This window comes from Lynx canadensis, chromosome E3 (genome assembly GCF_007474595.2).
Source record: "Lynx canadensis isolate LIC74 chromosome E3, mLynCan4.pri.v2, whole genome shotgun sequence".
In the NCBI taxonomy this organism is placed as follows: Eukaryota; Metazoa; Chordata; class Mammalia; order Carnivora; family Felidae; genus Lynx; species Lynx canadensis.
Genome location: NC_044318.1, coordinates 25,368,989 through 25,388,174, shown reverse-complemented (window position 1 = coordinate 25,388,174; position 19,186 = coordinate 25,368,989). Strand labels below are relative to the sequence as shown.

The following is a 19,186-nucleotide window of genomic DNA, read 5'->3' as shown; positions in this document are numbered from 1 at the left end:
TCTTGACAGATAACTAAAACATCTTCCTGGGTCAAAACCTAGGGTTTTCCCCTCAAAAACAAACAAAACAAAACTAAGAGCCTAGGAAAGTCTGGAATAACAAAGGAAGACAGATTGAACTAAAAATCATGTGCCTGTTCCAGTTGCCCTCAGAGCTGCCTCTCCTTGGGTGACTGGACTGGGTGTCAGCCTCTGTTTGGGACATAATTCAACTGTCAAGTACATATTCAGAAATTTTCAGAGGCCAATAAAAAATAAACAAATGGACATACTTTTTTTTTTTAAGAATAAAACTGTCACATGGTCAAAAACTAAAACCACACAGAAAGATGTAAAATGGAAAGTAAAATTCCCAGACTCCCCAGCTCTCCTTCCTAGATGTGATCCTGGTTAAGTTTTGTACGTAAATTATCTTTTTTTTTTTTTTTTGTGGGGGTGGGGGGCAGAGCTTTGGGTTTGGGCAGAGCTCCCCTATCTGTCCTGGCTCCCATCTTGCCTCTCCTGGGAGTTCGTGACTCACCCACAGGGGAGAAGAGTATCCTGAGCAAGGGTGGCAGGCAAAGCCAGGATCGGAAAGGGGATCAGGGTGAAGTAGAAAGCATAGGGCCACCAGATCATTCAAATAAGAAGTCCATCAGGGCAGAAGAGAGGATGTTTCCCCACACGGGCCCCTCTGCCCTGGCGAGGAATGGAAGGGGGCAGGAAGCTTCCACTAGGGGTTTCCTACTGTGCCCTTCGTGCCATCAGCATCTCCCGGATGTTGTCCTCAGCTTCCTACACACTCCGCTCCAGGTAGGATTTTTTCTGTCCCAATTCTTTAATTTTTTCTTCTGCTATTTTCTGTTTCTCTAGCAGTTGATTGTGAATTACCTCCCTGGACTGAAGAATAAACATTCTTCCTACACCTTCATACATGTTAGTCTCCTCTATCAAAGTCATAATCTCTGTACCTGTAAGACGTGCATGCTTTTTCGTTCTGTCTAGCTGTTCAATCTGTATGTCTGCAAGCCTCACCTGCCGAGTGTCAATAACTTTGGCTTGAAGCTCTGTGAAGGCCTTCTTCAATTCCAGATCCACAGGAGCCACCATCTTGGTCCACTCCGTAAATTATCTTAATTCTTAAATGTTGTTAATGTGACAGGAATATTATACAGAATACGTTTCCTATAAAGGTTAAGCCTTCCAGAGCCTGCCTGGCTTTATCAAAAACTGAGGTTAAATTCAGGCCCCAAATACAGCAATGTAAAATTTTCCTGCAATCTAAAATAGAATTTAGACCTAAATAGATTTTTTTTAACAAAAAAATCACACATTTTAGCTTTCAAGTCAGATTTCACTTTCTATCCATGGCAAAACAAACTCTTAAGAGATTTATAAAAATACCAAAAATTGGTGGTCACTTGGAAACAATTTATTATTAATTAGGTTAATCCATTAAAAAAAATACATCAAACACACTCACAGTTAAAATGAAACAGTGGCATAGGTACCCATGTGATGCCTTGACAAGAAAAATCAACAATTCCTGGTGAAATTCCCAATACAGACAAGAGACTTCAATATAAATGCCCTGTGAATTCCAGTTTTGCCTGTAAACACATCTCAGGTGATCCTCAGATGATAAGGTTAAGAAAGACATGAGTGCAACTGGCAGGGGTGGTAGGGAGGTTGAAACAACCTGGAAATTGCAAGGGGGTGGGAAATCATCCAGTTAACAGCAGCACTGAAAATATGTAATCTCACAACAAAATAAGTACCAATTTGGAAAATTAGTGTCTGTGGGCATTTTCTTCCCCAAGTCAGGAGCAGAGCGAATGTGGAAAATTAATTTTCAGCAACATTCCTAGGATTAGGGCAACCACACATCTGGAGCTACTGAACTCTCCAAAGCCTCAGTATCAATAAGTTCTTCACATGGTAATTATCCTAATATTTTAAATTAAAAAACTGATACACCCTTGCAACAGCTAACAAATTCAAATTCTTAGGAACCAACCTCCGGTTTCTCCATATTTTATCCATGAAGAGCTATATAACTGACCCCTTTCAAAAGATGCAGACAATTTGCCCATCATGCAAATGAAGTTCACCCAGACTTGACACAAAGGTGTCTACTCAGGGCTCCTGTCTCAGGGCAGGAAACCGAAGGTCATTAGAAAGGCGGCCAATGTTGTTCTTCTGCTGAGCTGTCATTCAGTCTGGAGTGCCGCTTTTCAACTGGAATGGGCCGGTCGGTACCCTAACATTTAAGACTGAATAGTGTGAGCTGGTAAACACCCCCTGCCAGCAAAGGAAACAAGCCTTCAGACCCGATCAAGGGTTGGCCAGGCTGTTCTCTTATCTCCAATGTTCTCGAGGAAAAGATTCCTCTGAGGTAAGCCAAATTCAGTGGCTCATTTTAACCTAAAGCAACTATCTGCTGCTCTGGGAGTTTCTAGTCATCTAACGGGATTCTCTTAACTCTGCTCTCATCCCAACAGTGCTCAGAGCCCCTGCTTGGGAAGCTCCTAGGGAAGCAGATGAAACTAATTAGGACACAGCCCATCAAAGGCAACACAAGTACTTTACCAGCTGTGTATGGGGGCCTTCCCACAACTGTGGCAAAGGCCACAGAAGAAATATTTTGACCACAGAGGGTTCCACAGTCATTGTCCTCTTTGGCTCTGTCCTCCTCTCTTTAGCTCTCTGCCCTGACAACCTCAGCCTGTCTTCATCATGTTTCATCTCCCAGAGGCACAAGTACTTCTTTTTAGCTTATTTTTGTGATTTATCCAACTAACCATGAAATCAGGCCTGCTGGGATAGAGGGTACAACCAAATGAACAATCCTCTGAATGTCTGGGAAATGGCTGCTGGGCCTTTCAGCTTCATGAGGTGGTTGGGCCAGCTGTGCTCCTCTATGCTGGGTCCTCTTCATCCATTGTCACGTCATCCGTATTTTTCTTCTGTTCAGCCTCTGGCCCTGCAGGCAGAATGCTTGTGACAGTGTGGAGGAGAGCTTCGATCTGCTCCTCCGTGAGCCGTTCTTCACTCTCTTCTACTATCTGCAGAAGAAAAGAAAACCTCCAGGGGTTATTTATGGAGGAGCTGCACAGGCGGGGTCCACTCCTGCCCTCCTCCACCCATGCTGTTCCCAGTCTGCTGGCCTCTGGCACACACAGCTCTAGGCCTGGCTCCTGAGCCCCCCTCAGGTCTCCAGGTCCTCTCCACCCTGGCTCCAACAGAGGGGAGAAGCCAGATCCAATTCCCATTTGATGGCTCAAAATGGGTCAATGTAAAAAGTAAGTTGCAGGTTAGCATTTTTCTTCAAAGAAACAGAAAACCCTAACAGTTCTCTACCCATCTACATGCACACATGAATATGTTGTATGTGCAAAGAAAACACACCCCTGGGGAGTGAAATGGCACTTTATATACTTTTGTATTTCACAATAAGCACAGCTGTGACTTATGAATTGTATCAACAACTCATTTGATGATTGCCCACTGTGTGCCAAATGGTTTATCTATTTTTTCTCATCCCCACTCCCACCACCACTAACAGCTCTTTAGGGAGCTCATGTGCCTGGTGCTGCACATAGCACTTCAGATCTGTTATTTCTTTCAGCCTTCACAACAATATGGCAAAGGGCAGAATGAGAGCCCCACGCCGGGCCTCCCCAACACGAACACCTACAATCAATCAAGCACACACCACGTGGTCCTGGTCATCTCCTGGAATGTGGAACAACAGTCTGATGAGTGACGGCTGGGAAACAATCCCCCGCTGCTCCACTAAAGGTCCACTTAAAGCCCAGTTTGACGTGTCCCGGAAATCTACACACAGATGGTCCACAATTCTGAGCCAGTTTTATTAGCCTCCCCTCTAGTTCTCAATATATTAATGAATGATATTAATGAATACAAACATAGTCAACAGTGTTTTTAACAGCAATACATAGGCAGTCTTAACCATGTTCACATAGTGGCACTAGCTGTCAATCACAAACAGCTAAAGGTGTCCAGGGTTCTGTTCTGTGGCATTTCACCACAGCAATCTCTGAAATTTGGCAACTAAGACCAAGAGGAATTCAAGAAAGAAATCCTAGCAGATTTAAGTAAAGCAAGATGACCGGCAGGGCTTACAATCCTGAAAAGGATTTCGGTCTGACTGCCGGACTTTATTGACAACAGTACAGAAGCTAATAAACCCAGGTGATGTGTCCAAGATCATACTACAAACTCCTGGAAAAACATCGTTGTTTCTATAATGCTTCTATAACTAGAGAATAGTCCTGGGTGTTCTAGGGTGGAGAAGATCTGAGTGAACCAATGGGGCTACTTCCCATCATGCTGTGAAATAAAATGACCATTTCCTAAAGATTAAAAGGCTCTGTAAAATGTAACCTCTACTGAACAAGAAACAATCCCCAGAATCCCATTTTTTAAACCAGACATGCAAAATTAGGATATGAAAGGAAATAATCTAACATAGACTGTCTCCAAAATATGAAGGAGGAAGAAATGGGATATATCGAATTTGATTATTCAATTCTAAGAAAAGATGATCTCCAGCTGAGAGAAGAATGTCTCCAAATTTATAAATTAGTGTAGGTGGTTAATTATGAACTGCTTCCTGCCTCAGGGGAATGGGAAAGAGGATTTAGACTAGTCTCAGAACAGGGACAGCCTCCCACCAGTATTTGTACAGGGCCTTTCCCAGAATCACTGCCACCAGAGCTTCTCAAACATGTGGTCCATAAAGTCAGGACAATTTACAGATGAGTAAGTAGAGGCTTAGCATTATAAACAAAACCTGATCTGGGTCTCACAGTAAATAGCGCAAGGTCTTTTGACTTTGAATTCCACCTCTTTCTGGAACACCATGCCCTCCAGTAGGAGGTTTCTATCATTTCCTCTCTCAGAGATGCAAACTAGAATACACTGGTTTGAGTTTAGTTTTAGTTATATGACCTCTGAGAGGCCTTCATCTTTAGAAAACCAAAGAGAGAAGACTTGAACAAGGCACCTTCTTACGTCCCTGTCTCTGGATTTGGCAGATACAACAATGATCGGGTGTCTACTAGGCGTGTTCATGACAACAGGGCTAATGAGCTTTCAAATTTTGCCAAGCTTGCCAAGAGGAGAAGCTTTCATCAGCACACAAACCCTCAGGGTCAGGAACTTTCCTTTTCAAACCAAGATTCCTAGTCACAGGAAGAAAACCTAAACTTCATTAAGCAAAATGAAATACATATACACAAAAAAGAAACTTGCAGACACCAAAAATTTACTAAGCCTTCTTGGATCACTAAGGTAAAATGCTATTAACTGTATTACTCCTCACCTTTTCTTCCCAACACAGAAGAAACTGAGCCCAAATAAAGAAATACAAAGCACGATCTCAATATTCTCAAACACTCAAGGTTTCAAATCGTTCGGAATATAAAGGCAAAAGAAATGTCAAAAACCAAAGTATTTGCAGATGGGTCAGCAATAAATTTTTATCACAGACAAAGACCATATCAATTCCCTAGGGGCTGTCAAACTGGGCTGCTATACTCCAAAAATGGTTGTTTCTCATTCTAAGCTGCCAAGTCTAACTTCCTACTTTCCCCAAAACAACTAAAATCTAGTAACTACAGATACTTCTAGCTCTTTGACCCAGAAAAGTTCACTTAACCTCTGTACATTTCAATTATTCTCTAATGTGAAATGAAAGTAACACCAACAGTAAGGACTAAAAGAGAATATATATTTCAGTGTTTCATAAGCCATAAAATTTTATATATTCCAAAACATTTTATAATCCCTACCTTGTAACAGACTTATATGATAGTGTTGTTCAGGATAGTGGCCTATGAGGTCACGGGGTTCGCTGTCCTGTCTTCAGTCTAGAGAGCTCACAAACTGCCCTGAATAAATGTACACACCAGGGCATGGCAGAAATCACAGAAGCTGGTGGCTTCCTCATTTCCTCCCAGACAGCAGGTCTGTGGATCTGAGGATCACAACAAACCATGGCTGAGGTGTAACTAAAAGAAGCCTCAGCCTCCAAAACTGAATACTAACAAATGGTGGATGCTGACATTACTTCTGGATCCAGGGAGAATAAATGGCTGTAAAGTTAATGCAGAGAAATTCTCAAGTCCTTTGCACTTTCCACTCGGTGTGAAGACCTCATTTCTTATCCTCCTTTTGTGAGAAGAGATACTGCTACAAGCCGTGGTAAATGTTTTTGTACCCTTTGTGGCCAAATTCCAGGCTGGGGAAAATCTGGTTACAAAATGGTCCAACCGCTGGGAAATATACATAGTTTTTATCAAGACCTACTACCTATCTGTGAAAAGAAGAGAATAAACATTTGAGTGGACGCCACACACATCTTTCTTCTCACCCTGTAAAAAGCATATGGCTTGGAGGAAAAAGTAAGCCTTCTGAATCAGACCCAATTAGCCACTCGTTAGCCAAGACTATGGTGAGGGTGTTAAAGGTGACCTACACAAAGCCCCGGCATATAGCAGGCACTCTCAATAACAGCTAATCGTCCCAAGTAATGATAGAGCTTTCTACTGGCTCTGAGATGAGGTCACGCTAACCCTCCTCATCTTCTCTCTCCATCTGTCATTAAGCCATGAATAACATATGTTGCTGATTAAAGTTGGAGGAGACACGACATGTGATCTTTAACCCAGAGGGACACGGATTAGTTTCTTGCTGATTTGTTTGTTCTTTTCTAAGCTGAATCTCCAACATAGTCAAAAGCACCAGAATAAGGGTACAAAAAAAAAAAAGAAAAGATCTCTTTTTAGCCTAAAGGCCAGTTTCCCCAGAAAGTCACCCTTTATGGAAGGAATTTTTCTAATTCAATTTTGGGTGCATTTTCAAGGACAGAAACAACACTGGGAAGTCAATAAAAGTTTTAGTCCAAAATTAAATAACCCATGACCCTTTAAAAATAAGGTTCTTTTAAAGCAATCTAAACATCATAGGTATTTCTGGCTACTTTCTTCCACACTTTTCTGAAGCAAATTTGACAAAGTTAAGTACTTCTAAAACTGACTCTGCAAACTCCTTTGTTCCTATTTGTTAATTCTCCAATCAGTTTTTTTTGTTTTTTTTACTGGCAGTTAAATGGCCTAATAGTTGTAGCTTACCGATCCTCTCTGCCCTCTACAGGAGAGGGAAACTGCCCCCGCACACCAATTAATACAGCAACCACGCGGTTTGTCTCACTGGGCCTCATTTTCACATTCTCCTTATACCACGTGTGGCTTCTACTCTTGCTGCCTTGCATAATTCTAGAGCTTGATACTGTGACTGCTGTGCAAACAGTTCAAGTGATGAGGCTCCAATGAATGATCTTATGCAGGGAAACAAGATGATCAAGTGTGTGGTTTTAACAGTGATGCAGAGGGGCCCCTGGGTGGCTCAGTCGGTTAAGCAGCCGACTTCAGCTCAGGTCATGATCTCGCGGTCCGTGAGTTCGAGCCCTGCGTCGGGCTCTGTGCTGACAGCTCAGAGCCTGGAGCCTGTTTCAGATTCTGTGTCTCCCTCTCTCTGACCCTCCCCTGTTCATGCTCTGTCTCTCCCTGTCTCAAAAAATAAAATAAAATTAAAAAAACGTTAAAAAAAAAAAAACAACAGTGATGTAGAAGGTGGGTTGGAGGGGGCAGGCTGAGGCAGGGAAGATGAGAGAACAACTCCAAGAGCCGCACTGAGAAATGACAGAAATTAACACAGTGCCGGAGGGAGAGAAGAGAGAACAAGACAGGAGCAATGGAACCTGGGCACAAAGTGCATATGGAATCAAAGGGAGAGAATGTCTTCTAGGCTTCTGGCTTGGGAGACCGGGCCAGGAGGCTGAGAGAGAAAGAGAGCATGTGGGGAAGGTACACATGTGCTCCGTGAACCAAGAACAGAAACAGGAAGAGTGGGATCGAAGGGTGGGAGTCGGGGAAGAGAAATTCTGCCAGAGTCATGGTGAGTCTATTGTTTTTATGCAACATCTGGTTGGCAATAACTCCTACAGGAAAGCAGTGGTCAGAATGGGGTAGGACATCAAGGGAGACAAAGAGCTGCCAAGTCACAGGCCCAAACCCGAAGGAAAGAATTAAATTTCGTCCAGTCTTCTACTTTCACTAAGTCCATACTAAGTAGGATCCAACTGGTGAGGTCTCCTTTCACTTATAAAATAGGGTATTTGGGCAGTCTTTTCAAGAAATGGCAGTTCCAGTCTTGTCCGTTCTCAGCCTTTATCACCCTTCCTCCCTCTCAGACCCAGAAACCAATCCTCTCACGTTCAAGCCTCCTTCACTCACCAGCTGGATCTCAACAGCAGTCATAGGCCTGTGGTTCAGCAGCTGAAGCTTTTCAGCTCTGTCAAAAGAAAAGTACAAAGCATTTAAAACTCTTATTCCCCTCAAAATCTTGAGTCTTGACCAAGCTGTTTAGAGAACACTGTGTCAGATAACAAATGGGAGAACCACCTGGAACTTGGCCCTCCGTTTCTTCAACTGTAAAATGAGAGAATGGGAATAGGAGAGCCTATGTTGGAGACTTTTGGGAGGATACAAATGTGTATTAGAATCCTAAAGATCACAGAGGTGTGGACTGAAAGAAATGTAACAAATAGCAGAGGTGCAGTTTTAATAAATTTTATCTGGAAAATGTGAAGAAAATAATGTTTTCTTAATCCAGATAACAGAAAGTAAAGAAAGATTAATAAAATAACCTTGGTTGGTCGGTATCACTTAGAAATGCCCGAGAATTCCTTTTTGAGATTAATATTAAATGTCAGATTTGACTTGTTACCTTAGAAACAAAAAATGGCTAGGAGGGAACAGGGTTTAATGCACAGTAGTATAAGGTACAGTCCTCTGACTACAAGGAGTTTACAATTCAGTTGGGGAAAGAAGACAAATACAAGCCAATTTTAACAAAAACTGTAAGTAACAGTTGATGGTAATAATTATCTCCTATTACAAGGCAACAGCTGGCTCATTGGTAAACAGGTGGTTGAAATGTGTGGACTCTCAAAGGTGATAGGACTTAAAAGAAAAAAGAACAGCTTCAATTACTACCCCTCTGTGGTGACAATTTCTAAATTTCCCTCTCAATCTGACCCAGGAGCTCCAGATTCATCTTTCAATTCAACTCCGTAAATATTTATTGAGCTTAAAGACATTGTGAAATAAACAGATGAATAAGCCACATGCCCACAGCCACATTTGGGGAAGCAGCACATTACCCAACCTCCCTAAGCCTCGGTCTCACCATCTGTAAAACAGGAATGACAATAGAACTTAATATCTCGCCAGGGGGTTAGGAGGGATGAACATCTTTCCGTTTATAGTGCCAGCAGCTACCATTTACTGCTTACTTCCCATATGGCAAGCACATTGAACCCTCAGACTTAATAGAGGCTGAGATGGTAAATAACTTGCCCAAGGTTACACAGCTAGTGAATGGCAGAGCTGGGACTCTGCCATCAAAGCTCGTGTTCTTAACCATCTGCTTCTAGTATTCAGTATTCAAAATGATGACTGTCACACAGCAATTTCCCCACAAATGGCAGTCATCATTAAGGCACTTGTAGTTAAGTTCTACTCCTCATAATCCCTCAACATTTATTCTAGACTCGAAGATGACTTCACATGGGAGAAAACCCTTATCCTGGGCCCTGAAAGGTTTTCTAGGCAAATGATGAGAAGAAATGGCCAGGCAGGGCAGGAACAGCATAAGTAAATGGCCAGAAGAACAAAAATTATGGAGTTTTAGGAAATGGTGGTTTGAGAGGCTGTGGGACACGAGGCTGAGTCATCCAGGACAAGACGACATGGGGATTCAACTACCAACAGGCTGCATATGACTCTCTGGACACTGGGAAGAACCAAGGAAAGAAGTGATACGCTCTCAGGTGAGAATAAGAGGCCATAAACTTGGGTAGCGGCAGCAAGGCTGGCAATGAGAGGCTGGGCTTGTGAGATGCTCTGGTAACCCCGAGGTATAGTCAACAGGATCTGACAACTGCCTTAGCTGGGTGAGAGCAGGGTGAAGGAAAGAGAAGAGTCAGGGTTCATTGTCATGTTCTTAGCCTGTTTGGCAAAAATATATTACTTGAGATCTGAATTGAGTTTGTGTGGTTTTGGAAGAACAAAGAGGTCTCGGTCCAGCTGTTTGTCTAGTTTTAGTTCTTAGTGTGATCTAGAACTAAAGAAAAAGACCAGAGCTGGACATATTAGCAAGGAGTTAGGCAAAACCATGGGAGTGGGTATCACAGGCAGAGATCAACTAACTACAGAGTAAGTGAAGACCCAGGACAGAGCACCATAAAGCATCTCTGTTCAACGGTCAGGGCAAGAAGGTGGGGAAGGAGGTGGAGGAGGGGGACGAGGGGAGGGAGGAGCACAGACAAAGAAAACCTAGGAGAGTGGTGTTAGGGAAAAGTTCCAGGAAGAGGGTATTAGCAACAATGTTACATGCTGAAGACGGGAAAGTAGGTTGACTATATACAAGCCACTGGATTTGCCAAAAAAAGAGGGCACTGGTGGCCCGTGCAAGGAGTTTGGTGGAATGATGATCGTGATGACAACTGGATTATGGGGGCTGAGGAGTAACTGTGGAGAAGATAAACTTTTGTTTAATGTGGTGTCATCACTTTATTAAAATCTTCAAAAACGGTCTTTATCTTACGTTTTTAATATAAAAAAATCCACAAGGAAAGCACACCACACTGAGAATTTCCATAATAATAATGGATACAGTCAAACATCACATGTACAGAACACAAAATTTAGATGAACTGAAATTGTAAGCTAAAATAAAACCCAATCTCAGAAAACAAAATACAAAATATTAACAATTCATTCTTTTTTTTTAATGTTTATTTTTGAGAGACAGAGACAGCATGAGTGGGGGAGGGGCAGAGAGGGAGGGGGGACATAGAACATGAAGCAGGCTCCAGGCTCTGAGCTGTCAGCACAGAGCCCGACACGGGGCTCTAACTCACAGACCACAAGATCATGACCTGAGCCGAAGTCGGATGCTCTACTGACTGAGCCACCCAGGCGCCCCACAATTCAAACATTCTTAATCCTAATGAGATTTCACCAGAATCAAGTCACTTGGAAGTGAGGCATTTACGATAATGACCCCGTTAATGCAGCTTAGAAATTTTTGGGAGCCCTAAGTGGCAGCATCAGGCAATCTAACAACAAATGGGAACGAAATTTTGATCTGAAAACTCCCCTATATTTGACTTGAAAGCTATTAGGCTTTTGAAAGGCATCCTCTCCACTGCCCCTCAGATTTTAAATGAACTGTTGTTTTCAGTACAGTTCGTATTGATATTCTTTGTTCAAACGAACCTCAGCTCTTCTGGCACCAAAGCAAATTTAGATTTGGTCTGTGTCTGATGAAACAACATATGAGGAGGGTCCAAGAGGCAGATGCAAAAGTAAAAGCAATGGAGTCTGTGCTTGGGGCACAGAGGGTTTTTCAGAGGATCCTTGTGAAAGACCAGTTAAAAGATGGCAAGTGACATGTGCGAGAGAGAAGGAAGTTAGCCCGACTGGCTTTCTGTTCTACAACACTGATTCAATGGAGATGGGCAGGAGGGAATGGAAGACTAGGTTTGAGGGTGGGATGTGGAGCAAAGGATGGAAAGGCAAAGTCAGACAACTAACACGTTTCGTTTATAACATGTAGTATAAATCAAAGACTTAAAGGAGACGAAAGACCAATCAGAGTAATTTGGCAACTTTAATTCTCAGGAAGATGAAAGTTCCCTGCAAACCTAATTTGGTATATCATTACTAAAAGCAAAGACCAGCATGATACCGTATAACTCCAGAGGAATGTAAGGAAGATCCTTAGGGCTGCTCTACCCATGTTTTTTTATGAATGGCTACCTCCTCTACATCAAAATGCTTCACGGAGGTACCGCTACCATTAAGTGCTCTCTGATTGAATCTGAAAAGTGCCCAAAAGTTTGAGCACCAGAAAGACACCCAACATGTGTCTCAAGTGAAACATGAGGTTCATATGATCTGTGCTGTCTTTCCTGGCATAGCAGTGGACTGGTTCCTCACCAGATGCTGGAGCCACCATTTATGCCACCATGAAGAAGTCTGAGCAGCACTGGGAAGGCATCCTGGGGGTGGAGGAGGAATGTTGCCAGCAGCAGCCCCAGCTCTGAATCTGGTACCTGCAAAATATGCTCCTTCCACCGGCACTGTTGAATCAGGCAGACAGATGGGAGCAAGCGGATAATAAGCCACAGGGGCTGTGGAACCTAAAGGGCCAAAAGCCACAGAGTGGTCAGGAAAAGCAGCTGATGTAGTGGGGACTGCAGCAGCTCCTGGATGCACAAAGCTCAAACAACACAGCTCCGAGTAGTCAGATGAAGCATCACTACAGGTGTAGCCTGAGGAGAACGCAAGGTCTGAGGCCACGCTCGATTCCCACGAGGCTGCACAGATTAGCTGGCTGTTAGAGACTGACCTCTGCTGTTCACAACAGCCACGGGTCTGGTTCTGCTCCACATCACAGACCAAAATAACCTCTTGACAGGTGGAAGTAAAAAAGCAGTTACAGCCTGAGAAGGGTAGGTTCTGGGGGGCCCCAGAACATGTTTGCCAGCTAAGGAGATAAGCATAAGGAGAGACCAAAATCATAGGAGTGAAAGGGAAAAACAAAGTTGAAAGTCTCAGCAAAGGGGCTCACGTTCCACTGACACCGCAGCAATGTGGAAAAGAAAAAGCAAACTTGAGGGGATCTGAAGGGAAAGGAGTTCATTTTGGATAATTTTCTCAGTGAAGCAGAAGTGGGGTTAAACCAACCAAGCGAGTTCTCTGCTCCTACATCCAAAGAGCTGAACACTGCAGGAGCAAAACCACAGAACCACACTCACTACAGGTTCCAGTGTGAAGGGACGGGGGTTACAAACATCCCCCTCACATCATCACCAAGCCCGTTTTTATTGTCTCTACTTTCTCCCCTTCACTTTTCAACTCATGGCACTTTAGCTCCTGTCCCAACTGATCACCAAAACTGTTCCTGCTAAAGGGCCTGATGACCTCCATATTGACAACTCTAGGGGATGCTTCTCCGACCTTGTCTCTGCCATATCTAACATGGTTGATCACTCCCTCCTTAAAATTATCTACCCCTGCAGCTTCCATGACACCATTCTTTTCTGATTCTCATGTCTGACTATTCCTTCTTCATCTCTTTCTAGGTTTTTTCTTCTGTAACATTTCCATGGTGCCATTTTTCACCTGACCGCTTACTGAGTTCTTCATCCAAACCTCATAATCGGTCCCCTACTATAGACTTTAGCCAGTAAGTCCGTGTTCTCACATTATGTGATCTGAGCTCCAGATCTCTGTAACCAAATGCCACCCAGACGTCTCCACCTAAAATACCTCAGACACATTTCAAGCTCCGCACATCCCAAAGTGGTCTGTCCTTCCCAACAAACCAGCTCCATTCTCTGTACTTTTCACTTCGGTAAAGAACCAAACACCCAGTCCAGAAACCTGAGGGTCATCCCTACTATGCCTTATATTGCATTCATCTTTGTATCCCCCAAAACAGAGACAAAGCTGCCATGAGATCGATGTATGTAGAGGATAATTAAAGAAAGAGCTAAGGCAGGTCTGACTTTCAGAAGAAGTGAAACTGTTGATCACTGGGAAGACCTGGGGCAGGATTTCATGCTTTGAAAGCAGACAAGCTAACTCCAGAAACTAGGGAAACCTGACAACCCATCCATCTACTCTGAGCTTTGCTGGCCAGAAGTACATTTCCCAAATACATTGCCAAACACCAAGAGTAATCTGTGTACAGAAGAGTTCTTTTTAGGGACTCAAAGTTATTTACAAACCTACCTAAGCTGAGTCTCAATGGCAAGTTCTTCTTCTATTCCTGGCAGACATAGCTGTACATCTTAGGGAGAGGATCTCAGGATGAGACCTGGGGCTGCAAGCCAGGAGCTTCGGGGAGCCTCGGTCAGTTAAGCGTCCAACTTTGGCTCAGGTCATGATCTCGTGGTCCATGAGTTCGAGTCCCACGTCGGGCTCTGTGCTGACAGCTCAGAGCCTAGAGCCTGCTTCAGATTCTGTGTCTTCTTCTCTCTGCCCCTCCCCCACTCTCTCTCTCTTTCAAAAATAAACATTAAAGAAAATTTTTTTAATAAAAAAAAATTTTAAAAAGAACTAAATGCCTCAAGCAAAAATTAAATTATTAAGGAACCAGATGCTTTGGGTGAGGTAACCATGCTATAGAAAACAACATAGGACTTGGGACACCTCGGTGGTTCAGTCGGTTAAGCGTCCAACTTTGGCTCAAGGCATGATCTCGCAGTTCATGGGTTTGAGCCCTGCATCAGGCTCTGTGCTGACAGCTCAGTGCCCGGAGACTGCTTCGGATTCTGTGTCTCCCTGTCTCTCTTGCCCTCCCCACTCGCACTGTTTCTCTCTCTCAAAAATAAACACTAAAAAATAAAAAAAAAGAAAAAAGAAAATAACATAGGACTTGGTTTTAAAGTGACTTCAAGTTGACTCTCACTACTATCATTTTGCTGAATAAAGCTATGAAGTAAAATAAAACATGGTTCCTTCTATGTCCCCAAGGACTCTAGTAGTGGAGGTATTTAAATTAATAAAGCTCAGTTTTGGACCATGAGAACTTGACAATTCAAGGCTATTCTCTTGAATCTCCTCTCCCTGAGAGAAAAACTCTACTAGTAGAGAATATGCAGATGTAAGGATTAAAAAGCACTTAAGCAGTTTCTGTTACAAATGTGATTCTTGTTTTACACCACCCTGGCTAGCATAAGATAGTCCAGGTCTCCACGGCATATGGCAAGCAACCCTATGAGTCCTAAGTACTGAGGCCAATGAAAGCCAAAGGGCTGCAATGGTTGGTTACTGTCTCCGGGAGTCAAGCCCCAGCTACAGAGAAAGAAGCCTGCCAGCCCCCTCTACTGGTTGTTTGTAGAACAACACTGCCTGCAGCTTTTGCTTCTTGCAGTCATTGATAACCTATGCAAAAACCCTGGCACATGATCTGTCCCAGTAATAAACCATTTAATGAAAGGCAATCACAAATGGAAAAAAGACACTTCTCTGAATATTACAATCTGTTTTAAATTTACATAGATTATGTCCAATCATGAATCAGCTTGCAAGACAATTCCCATTTGTGCGTTTCTTTCTTTTCTTTTTTTTAAAGATTAAACTCTATGCCCAACTCTTGCATTCATGACCCCGAGATCAAAAGGCACATGCTCTACTGAGCCAGCCAGGCACCTCATTTATGGGTATCTCAAATGGTAGCCAGGTACATTTTTGTAGCAGAAAAGATGTAGGGATGGGGAAACAACACACCAGACTAGATAAACAGCTAGGAAGAGATCTTAAAAATCAATAAACAGGACTTGTGTTATAGACAAGATAGAGTGAGACCACTAAAGCCAATCTTTCTGCTGATCATAACAAAAAATGAAGAAGAAAAAGAAAAAAAAAAAACAGGACAGACTACAAAAGGAATAACCTAAGAACTCTGAAAAGTATACAGAAGTAGGTGGGCCAGGTAGAGAAACAAAACTTGAAGGGCTAGCTGGTGTGGCGGGTGGATGTGAGTTTCTTCCGCTTTGTTTTCTCTTTTCTCTCACAGCCTTGATCCTCAGAACTATGGCAGTAGCTCCACAAGCAGCTGAAACTCCAAGAGAAATTCTATCTTTCCAGCCATAAGACTGGAAAAAGGGGCCCCTGCAACCTAGTAATCTGAAATTCACAACACAAGGGCAACTCCTCAGGGAGGTCTGGCAGCGAAGGTAGCCAGGAGGAGAGTCCCAATGGTCCAGAGTGCCAACTAATATCTCCCCCTCCTTCCTCTTTATTTCTTCCTGCTTTGCCCCAAAAGTAACACCAGTAAAAACTGTATGTGGGCAGCTAAAACTTTGAGAGAAATCCAGTACTGTGGCCAGAGAACCAAAAGAGGGGGCTCAAGTAGGTCAGAGAGTATGGTGGCAATGCCAGAGAAGTGACCTAGAGAAGGGGATTCTCCTAAGTTTGAACATTCATCAGCACAAACCCTAGGTTCAGCCTCAGCTCTTCACTGAGGAGTGACAAGTTAAACCACCACTCGTCTCATTTGCAAAAAAGATCTAAAGCAGCAGATCAAAGGTTTTAAAAACTAAACTGACACTGAAATCCTCACCCATGAAGGCAAGAGACTTGAGGTGTGAACCTAACTGGGTTGATGGACTGCTAAAAGAAACAACAACAAAAAAGCAACATTACCCAGAGGCTTTTAACAGGACCCAGAGTCTAAACAATATGATATTCAAAAAGTCCAGGATATAATAGAAAATTACCTCAATGAGAAGAAAATACAACTCATTCTCGAGGGAAAAGATAATCAACAGATACCAAACCTATAATAACCCATACACTGGAATTATCAAAGACTTTAAAGTAACTATTATAATAATATTCTTAAAATAAATGGAATATTAGAAGTCCTCAGGAGACAAAAATTATAAATAATAAACAAACGGAAATTTTAGAACTAAAAAACATAATGCATGAAATAAAAAATTTGCTGGCTGGGCTTAGTAACAAAATGGAGATGACACAAGAGTCTGTGAACTTAGATCAGTATGAAGTATCTTGTTTGAACAACAAAGAGGGGGAGGGAAAGGAAAAAAAGAAACTGAACAGAGAGGATTCAGGGAAAATGGCAGAGCGGGAAGAACCAGGAATCTGCCTCTCCACCAGCTAGACAAAAACAGTCTATAGACAACTAGATCTAAATGTAAAATGCAAAACTATAAACAGTCCTAGAAGATAACGCAGCAAAAAACCTAGATGATCTTGAATTTGGTGATGACTTTTCAGCTAAAACACCAAAGGCATGATCCATGAAAGAAATAATTAATAAACTGGACTTCATTAAAATTAAATAAAAACATTCGCTCTGTGAAACACAACATCAGAAAAATGAGAAAACAAACCACAGACCAGGAGAAAATATTTACAAAAGACAGGATAAAGTACTGATGTCCAAAACATACAACAAATTCTTAAAACTTAACAATAAGAAAACCCAATTGAAAAATGGCTAAGACCCGAACAAATACCTCATTAAAAAGATTCAGAGATGGCAAAGAAGCATGCAAAAAGATGCTCCACATAATGTCATTAAGGAAATGCAAGTTAAAATGAGACATTACACATCTAATTAGAATGGCCAAAATCCAGAACACTAACATCACCAGAACACTAACATAACACTAACAATCAAATGCTGGTGAGGACTGGAGCCAAGAGAAACTCTTTCACTGATGGTGAGGATGAAGATACAGCCATTTTGGAAGACAGTCTTGGTTAGCCATAGTCTTACCATCAATCCACTGCACTCCTTGGTATTTACCCAAAGGAGCTGAAAACTTGCATCGGCAAAAAACTCTGCACACAAATGTTTATACCAGGATTTTTGGATAACTGCCCAAACTTGGAAGCAACCAAGATGTCTTTTAGTGGGTAATGGATACACAAACTGTGGTACATTCAGACAATGGAATATTATTCACTGCTATAGAGAAATGAGCTTTGAAACCATAAAAAGACATGAAGGAAGTTTAAAATGCATGTTACTAAGTGAAAGAAGACAATCTGAAAAAAACTATATACTGTATGATTCCAACTACATGACATTCTGAAAGCAAAACTACGGAGACAGTAAAAAGAACAGTGGTTACCAGGGGTTATGTGTGGGGAGGGAGGGATTAATAGGTGGAGCACAGGGGATTTCTAGGTCAATGAAAACACTCTATATGACACTGCAACAGTGGATACAAGTCATTATACATTTGTCCAAACACACAGAATGTGTAACTCTTAGAGTGAACCCCAATGTAAACTATGGACTTTAGGTGATATTGATGTGTCAACGGAGGTTCATCGATTGTAACATATTTACCAATCTGATGGGGGATGTTGATAATGGGAGGGAGGCTATGCACCTGCTGAGGAAGGGGTATATGGGAAATCTCTGTATCTCCCCTTAATTTTGCTGTTAACCTAAAAGTGATGTAAAAATATAAAGCCTCAATTAAAAAAAAAAGAAAAAGAAAAAAAGAAAAAGAACAGAGATGATTCTAAGAAGGTACCAGGAACCTGTCTCCCCATCTAGACAACACCTGTACTGGTAGGATCTGTCTGATGTAACTATTTTGGAATTCTGGAGCCCGTTAAAGCTTACAACTTCCAGGCTAAGGCTTGGAAAGTAAACTTAATTTTGGTCGATTTCAGACCTTGGCACAGTGCCAGCTACCCATCCTCCAATTCTACTGGAATGGCTGCATCTGCGTTCCTGCAGCAGCTTGCATACAGCTTCCTGAAGCCAGAGAGGGCTGATTTCTCATCAGAAACTTTGAAGGCCAGGAGGCAGTGGGCCAAAATATTCCAAGTGCTAAAACAAAAAGAACTCTCGAGTAAGAATCCTATATCCAGAGAAACTATCCTTCAAAACTGAAGAAACAATTAAGACATTTCCTGTGAAACAAATGCTAAGTAAACCAGACTTACCCTGGAAGAATCACTCAACAATGTTGTGCAGTATGAAGTGAAAGGCTACACAGTAAATCAAAGCTGCATTAACAATGAAAGAACCTCATAAAGGTAAACACATGGACAATTATAAAAGCCAGTATTATGGTAACAGCAGTTTGTAACTCCACTTTTTGCTTTCTACAAAATTCAAGATGATTTAAAATACTTATGAGTTTATGTTTGGGGCATATAATGTACAAAGATGTGATTCTGTTATATCAGCAACTGAAAAGGATGGGGAAGGAGCAGAATTTTTGTATGTTATTGAAGTTAAACTAGTATAAACTCAAATTAAAGTGTTATAATTTTAGGATGTTAAACCAGTGGCTGAGGCAGGAGGTTGGGGGAATCAGGAGTTACTGTCTAATGGGTATAGCATTTCAGTTTTGCAAGATGAAAAGAGTTATGAAGATTGATGGTGGTGATGGCTACACAATATTATGAATGTATTTAATACACCAAACTGCACATCTAAAAATGGTTGAAATGGTAAATTTTATGTTATGTGTATTTTACCACAACAAAAAATTGGGCGGGAGGCGGGGAGGTGGAGGGGGGAAGTGATCTATTTTCCCCATGCCATT

The 19,186-nt window shown here is 42.1% G+C and overlaps 2 protein-coding genes across 5 annotated transcripts in view; both read right to left on the bottom strand.

Annotated features, from left to right (window-relative positions):
* Nucleotides 1–413: 413 nt before the first annotated feature.
* On the bottom strand, nucleotides 414–1,104 carry LOC115504098 (prefoldin subunit 1-like). Its single transcript, XM_032591579.1, has one exon. It carries the CDS (start codon nucleotides 1,087–1,089, stop codon nucleotides 775–777), a length of 315 nt encoding a protein of 104 aa, XP_032447470.1. The 5' UTR covers nucleotides 1,090–1,104; the 3' UTR covers nucleotides 414–774.
* The window catches only part of LOC115504097 (CGRP receptor component), a 46,757-nt gene continuing 28,380 nt past the window's right edge, over nucleotides 810–19,186 (bottom strand). For 2 of the 4 annotated variants that reach the window (XM_030300787.1, XM_030300789.1), the window contains 2 exons: nucleotides 8,301–8,358; nucleotides 1,390–3,044 (listed from right to left, as the gene is read on the bottom strand). In XM_030300787.1, coding sequence (XP_030156647.1) covers nucleotides 2,898–3,044; nucleotides 8,301–8,358 — 205 coding nt within the window. In that variant the 3' untranslated portion in view covers nucleotides 1,390–2,897. Of the gene's footprint in view, nucleotides 3,045–6,315; nucleotides 6,378–8,300; nucleotides 8,359–19,186 lie in introns of all 4 variants that reach the window. The other 2 variants (XM_030300786.1, XM_030300785.2) reach the window with 2 other exon arrangements.